Source organism: Balaenoptera acutorostrata, chromosome 1, assembly GCF_949987535.1.
Source record: "Balaenoptera acutorostrata chromosome 1, mBalAcu1.1, whole genome shotgun sequence".
Classification (NCBI taxonomy): Eukaryota; Metazoa; Chordata; class Mammalia; order Artiodactyla; family Balaenopteridae; genus Balaenoptera; species Balaenoptera acutorostrata.
In genome coordinates this window covers 20,204,164-20,211,158 of record NC_080064.1, presented here as the reverse complement: position 1 = coordinate 20,211,158, position 6,995 = coordinate 20,204,164, and the positions used below count along the sequence as shown (strand labels likewise).

Sequence of the window (6,995 nt, the reverse complement as noted above, 5' to 3'; positions counted from 1 at the left end):
ACTGCACGTACCAAGAATAGGGAGAGTTAAATAAATTACGGCCCATGTCCTTAAAAGAACATGAGGCAGTCAGTGAATGAGGTGTTTACAAGGAGATTTTAACAGCCTGGAGAAATGCTCCTGATACACCAGGAGTAAGTGAAAATCAGGATCCCCAAATGCAAATATGACGAGCTGATCAATGCAAAAAAATATATATGGATAGGATTAGCGTGAATTAAGCCCCAAAGTCAGGGCTGTGGGATTATGGGATGGTGTTATTTCCTGTTTAACGCTTTGCTGATTTTCCAAGTTGTTCATTAAGGGCACAAGACACTTTAGTAATCTGGAAAAAGCGAATGAAAGATTTCCTTCAAACAAGGGGGTTGTAGTCAGCCAGAGAAGCCGGGAAGATGGTAAAAAGAATCATGAAGGGGCCACACACGCCGCTCCCCCGACCTGGGCTGGGTCGAGAGGTTTCCAGTGGCTCTGGCAGGAAGGGGATGGGGAAGCGGGGGAGGGCTGTAGGGGGCTGCTGAGGGTCCCAAGGGAGAAAGGAAGGCCTGGCTGACCAGGGCCCAGTGCTCGGAAGCCTGAGCTGCCCGGGCCTCTCCTCAGCCAGCCTTCTCGGTGGCGTGTCCCCAAGCTGAAGGTAGCCATGGACAGAGATGGCCCCTGGGAAAAGGGGAAATGCCACCAGCCTCTGGTTAGACCAAATATCTCCTAATGGGCCTCACATCCCTCCTCTACGTAATGCTCCATGGGTTTAATTAAACACTGCCTTCTCCCTGCCCCTTTCCATAAATGCAAAACCTCTAGAAGGAACAAAGCCTGCAAAAAAGCCCATTTTTGAAGGCTACACCAGGTGTAGGAAGAGGAAGCCAACCTGAGCTGTGGTGTGCTCAGTTCAGCTCAGCCTGTGGTAGAGCGGCCACAAGGAATAGCTTTTGATTCAACAGCAAGAACTTTCTGGCAGACCAAGCCAGATAGTGAGCTCCCCAGCCCTGGAGGTATCTGAGTTGAGATTTTTGCTCTGGGGAAGGTCAGAGTTCACATTCTAAGACATGGCAAAGGGCCCTGGAGACCAACCCCCAAGTGCCAGGCCTCCTCCCCCAGCACCAGGAGCCCAGCTAACGTTACCTTGAAAATGCTTCATCCAGGCCATCATCCAGCTCCTTGGGGAAAACAAAGCAGGAGATAAGAACCCTCAGAGGGGGAGCCCGTGCTCAGAGCCGGGGCTTGTCCCAGCCCTGGGTAAGCTATAGGGACGTGGCACACAAGCGTAGGAGTCTGGTGGGCGCCTAGAGGAACAGGCACAGGCAGGCCTTCCACCTGGCTACTGCCACCAGCATCTCAGCACAGGGACCCAAACCTGGGATGTGGGACAGGAGAAAGGGCACCTAGGTGCCTAAAGACCTGGGGGTTCAATTCCCAGCTCTGCCACGACTCAGCAACACCTTAGGCAAGTCACTGCTCCTCTTTGAGACTCAGCTTTTCCTTCCACAAAATGAGAGGGTTGGACCGGACGATCTCTACAGCTTTCAAGTTCCAAGAGGGAGGATGGGAGGAAGGTTTCCTTGCTTTCATCCACTTTCAGAAGCTGAGCCCAAATTGCAAGCTCACAAGGGATAGCTGATGGCAGGAATGCCACAGCCGAGGTGGGAACACAATGGGCAAGGCTCCCTCCACAGCCTCCGGGAGGGCGGGCAGGTGGCAAGGCTGGCTCCCAGACTGGAGAACAGGCTCACAGTGCCTGCCTGGGGGACACTGGGTGGCCCCCAACAGGCAATGGGATTTGATAGGTTTTCAAATCCATCAATGTTCCAGATTTTTAAAATTAAAGAGACGTGCATAGCACAGGGAGATCAGCTTGATGCTTTGTGACAACCTAGAGGGGTGGGATAGGGAGGGTGGGAGGGAGGCTCAAGAGGGAGGGGATATGGGGATATATGTATACATGTGGTTGATTCACTTTGTTGTACAGCAGAAACTAACACAACAGTGTAAAGCAATTATACTCCAATAAAGATAAAAAAAAAGATTTTGCAAAAACGTAAAAAAAAAAGAGACATGACAAGTAAAGTAACATGTCATTCTGCAATAGATCCTGGACTAGAAAAAGGATATCGGAGGAACAAATGGAGAAATGTGAATCAGGTCTGTAGATTATATAAGTGTTGCATAAATGTTAACAATTTTGATCTTTGTAACATGGTTATGTAAGATGTTAACAATTGGGGAATCTGTATGAAGAGGAACAGGAATTCTTTGTACCATTTCTGTAATTTTTTTTATAAGTCTGAAATTATTTCCAAATGAAAAAAATTTCTAATTTTTTAAATAAAAAAATTATGTTCCTCTGGGAGATTCTGCAGGCAGAAGTCATCATCATCAATGAAGAAGTGAAAAAGCTGAGACAGAGAGAGGTCAGAGTGCTTGCCCCGGGTCACAGAGTGAGTCAAGGGCCAGGCTGCCTGCCTGAGTCTCAGGCTCCTCGTTCAGAGGGCCGAAGGGGAGAGGCTTCAGGAGCCAAGTGCCCATGCCGAGAACAAGGGGGCCTTTGGCTGGTCCTGCAGTGGGCAGAGCCATGGATGCACAGGCCAAGAGGCCAGGCATTGTGAGGAGACAGCTGTGCTGGGAGCCAAGCCTGTTGGGGACGCAGCCCTAGGTTCAAAGGGGACATTGTTCATCCCCTACCCTGGGTGTGGCTGTTGCTAGGCTGGGTCAGGCCCTCCTAGAGGCCTGCAAGTCACAGGTGCCAGGGCCTGCACCCTGGAGCTGCCTTAGGCCTCATCCAGGGATCAGGCCGAGGCTCACTGGATCCTTGGGGGGTCCTCAGGCCACACGACCACTCACCCAGACAACGCTGCTGCTGTTTAAGTCTTGAGGTCGCAGTGCCTCGTCCACGTGAGTGGTGTTAGCGCTGACCGCGGACAGTGGGGCCTTGGCTGTCTCTTCCAAGTCCAGCAGGTTCCCAGTGGCGACCACTATGAGGGGTCAGGTGTGTCAGTAGGAGAGGAGGTCCCTGTCTCCCAGCCCCATCTCTTGGCCCCATCCTGGAGCCTCCTGGGCTACCCTGGTCCTCACTCCCTCCTTGGGCATGGCCTTTCCAGGCCTATCACCCAGAGCCCCACCCTTGCACCTCCTGAAGCAGCTGGACAGCTGCCCACAGGGTGGGAAGCTCTCTCCCACTCATGGTTTAGGCTGAAACCCATAATCACAACAGGTATTAAGTTTTTTAAGAGATCACACAAGAAGATGTAAAGTGTATAGGGAGAGATGTATACACAGATTTATATACCTGTATAGAGACATATCTGGAGGAACATGCACCAAAACAAGTAATTTTTCCCCTTTACCTGCATTTGCTAATTTCTCTATAATAAACAAGCATTATTTATTTAACAACAAAACAAAGATAAAAACCCAGGAGTTTACCCCAACCCAGGAGGGAGGGGGACCCTCTGGATAAAGGGCCCCGTGCCATGCAGCCCCTCCCCCGTCCAAGACTCACGGCTCTTCAGCGAAGGGGTGCTGTCTCGGCAGCCCCCACCCAGGATGTCCCCTCCGTCTTGGCTGGTTTTCTCCCTCTTCTCCTTCTCTGTGGGACCAAGGCAGAGCGCGTTGGAGCCCCCGACCCCAGCACTCCATTCCTAGCCATCACTGGGCAGGGGGTAGGCTGTGGCCAATCTCGGGGGGCAGGTGTTAGGTCTCCAGAATGGAGAAAAGAAACTTTGCATATTTCATTTAATCCTCACAAGGACCCTGGGGGAGGGAGACAACTGTTCCCAATTCTTCAGATGGGGAAACTGAGACTCGGAGGTGAAGGGGCCTGTGCAAAACCACAAACCAGATAGGTGATGAAGCTGACGATCAGTCCAGGCCTGACTCCAGAGCCTTTACCATCCTCCCCACCCCTACTGCTCTGCTGGTCTTCTTCAACGCCCCTGTACACCCCACCCACCATGTCCACAAACAAGACTCACCTTCCTTGGATACCTGCCAAAACTCAAAGGCGACTTTGAAGGCCTGGGCTACTGTGAGGGTGACAGCCTGGGCCTGAAAAACAGGAAGTGGGGTCGGGGGAGGGGTACAGTGTTAGGCAGGTAAAAGCAAGTCTCAACTGGAGGCCCAGGGACTCCAGGCCAGGCCCACCCTGGCTGTCCCAGGCTCTGGAATGCCTGATGGGTGGAGGCAGAGTCCTGGCCCCTCCCACATCACCAAAGCAGATGTAATGAGGCCACACCTTCCCCAGGCAGCTGGGCCCCATCTTCACTACCTGGAGCCCAGCCAAGATTCCCACGGGTACTCCAATCCCCACCTTGGCAATGGCTATTCACCTCTACTTTTTTCCTTAGCCTTTGAGTTCCCCTAAATGCAATTAACTGTGAGGCTTATTTCCTCCGAGAAGTCCTCCCTAATTACCTGAGGACTGCACACAGTAACTTAGTCCTTAAAATGAGAGAACAGAAAAGCCAGAGTTGGAAAGGACCCCGCCACTGCCTGAATGAGCCACAGCTGGAGAGGCAAAGCTTAGACTCTGGTTACTACTATGCTGGGTCAGAGGGGCTTATAACTGAATGCCAGAAAGGTAGTAGGAGGCTTCTACATTTCCTGGCAGGAGCAATATGTCCATGAGGGCCCAGGACAGAAGACTAAAACCATCCAGTGCCATAACCCACCTGTAAAGAAGGGCCACACCTTGTCCCTCAACCCCTGGGGGACTCCCATCTACTCCTTCAAACCCAACTCAAATGTCACCACCTCTCTCACGTCACGTCACGTCGCAGGCACTGGGCTCCCACAGCCCTGCCTACTTCTCTCTGGTGTCACGCATATGAAAGTGTCACCAGCTCACATGCCTGTGTCACCCCACCTGGGTGCTCCCTGAAGGCAAGCATCGACTCTGAACACCCCTGATTCCCAGAGCCCTCCAGGGGTGTCTAGGATGGTGGCTGAACTGCATGTACCCGGGGGCAGGTCTCCTGAGGCCTTACACTCCAGCCAGGACCTACCCTTAGCCCACCTTCAACTCAGCCCTTTCCTCTCTGATTCCAGTTCAGGGTTAATCAGCTCAGCTTCTGGGAGTGGAAGTCCCAGAGCTCGAAACTGTAGCCGGAAGCAACATGTAGCCTCCTCTGCAAGCTCGGCCTGGGGAAGAAAGCGCCAGACTCTTTCAAGTGTACAAGTTCAGGCCTAACCAGCCTCAGCCCCACTCCCTTCGCCTCCGCCAGACAACTCAATTTAATTGAGAAATGAATCTGTGGCTACTGCCTTTAAAAATTTTTTTAAATTTAAAATCCCTAAACAAGCTGACTGAGCCATGCCAATTAAATTTCACGAAGTATAAAATCTCATTTGAATGTCTCTGTCATTTACATTTTTGATGGAAGTACGGGAGCTTTATGGCAAAACTTAAATATGGTAATTAAGTATGAAACTCTTCACAGCTGTTTACAATTTAAGCTGTCACGTCTGGATCAAGTTTAATAGACCCAGTTACCATTGAGAATTGCCCATGAAATAAAAGTATGGGCTAATTACCAGCCAGAGTCAGATCACTATACGCCCAAGCAAGGGCTGGTCACCCAGTGTGGCCCATCACCCAGGGAGATGGGAACGCCATTATTTTTGCCTCCAGGAAATCTGAGGGCACAAGCCTGACACTGTTTTTGCATAAATCTGCTTGTTCATTTGCGTACATCCCCACCCTTTCACCCTGAAGTCCCGAGCTGCAAGTTAAACCAAATATAACTCAAGATGCAGATGCATGCAGGTGACTGAAAGCCTAGGCTGGGCAGAGACTGGGAGGGGGTGGGCCCCGTTTTCCTGGGCGACTGCAGGAATCTGGGCACTAGCGATGGAAGGACTGCTCAGGCCTGCCCACCGAAAAGCCCTCCTTGACTCCACAGGCCAGGATTCTGCCCCTCCTGAGTGCCTCTGGCCTGTGGGTCTGTCTTATTACCCTGACCAGGTACTGCCTTGCCCAGTTTTTCACGTCCCTGTGTTGTTCTGGGTAACCAGGCTGTCAGCTTCTCACGGAGACCAGGTTTAGCTTAGGGCTGCAGACCTGGGCCAGGACCCCGGAATCCAGGACCCCAGCCAGGTTCTCAAACCAAGTCGGGCCAGGTGCCCTGTACAGCCCTGCTGCCCAGAAGCATAAATCACTGCACAAGAGGATGACCTGAGGAATGCCAGTGGCCTGGGAGGGAGAATGGCCCTGCTGCACCCGACCCCAGGTAGAATCAGGGAGTCCACCTGTACTGCAACCCTGGGCTCCCCACCGATGCCAGCAATGGCACCTTAACTTCAGAGCCATGTCAGTGCTGGCTGAAGTGCTGGCTGAGGCCTCCCAGGTGGGCAGATGGAAACATTTCTTTGTACAGAACCTTATCCTGGCCATGCCCAATAGAAGCCACAGGGAAAGAGAAGCCAGGTGGTTGGGCTGCCTGAGCTGAGCTGAACTGGTGGGTGACCCAGAAAGGGACCCATTTGCCCCTCAATCTGGGTGGGTCCTAGGCTTCGTGCTCATTCAGGCAGCCCAGCAAGGAAGGGTGGTGATGTGGAGACTCTGGGCCCTTGGCCAAAACGACTGAGGGCTACGTCAGCATCCAAATTCAAGGCTCCCCTGAGGTTGACTCTACCTAGCCATCCACCCAGGCTCTGGTGACATCTGAATCCCCAACCCCCAATCATACCACTTCATTTTGCACCTCTGTGCCTTTGCACGTGCTGATTCCTGTGCTAGAGTGCACCCACCCCCTCACCACCCTGCCCCATTTTTCTTGGCCTGGCAAACTCCTACTTACTACTCATCCTTCAAAGCCCACCTCAAAATGTCTCCTTCTCTGAGAACTCTTCATGTGCCACCTCCAGAGTGACTTAATAACCTCCGCCTGAGAACCAAGCTCCCTGTATGCCTGTTACTGAATCCCGGCTCTTCTCTCCCATTGCCTCGTTCGCATCTTCACGGCCACCCTGGGTCCCCAGTGCCCGACACAGAGCTCAGCCTGGGA

General features: G+C 52.4%; 1 protein-coding gene across 5 annotated transcripts in view; it reads right to left on the bottom strand.

Annotated features, from left to right (window-relative positions):
- Nucleotides 1–6,995, bottom strand: part of LDLRAP1 (low density lipoprotein receptor adaptor protein 1) — a 48,120-nt gene that overhangs the window by 26,517 nt on the left and 14,608 nt on the right. For 4 of the 5 annotated variants that reach the window (XR_009009194.1, XR_009009195.1, XM_057552390.1 and 1 more), the window contains exons 5-8: nt 3,966–4,038; nt 3,494–3,580; nt 2,836–2,966; nt 1,120–1,154 (exon numbers count right to left, since the gene is read on the bottom strand). Coding sequence is in view for 3 of the 5 variants with exons in the window: in XM_057552390.1 (XP_057408373.1) it covers nt 1,120–1,154; nt 2,836–2,966; nt 3,494–3,580; nt 3,966–4,038 (326 nt within the window). In the remaining 2 variants the exon portion in view is untranslated. The remainder of the gene's footprint in view (nt 1–1,119; nt 1,155–2,835; nt 2,967–3,493; nt 3,581–3,965; nt 4,039–6,995) is intronic. The other variant, XM_057552380.1, reaches the window with a different exon arrangement.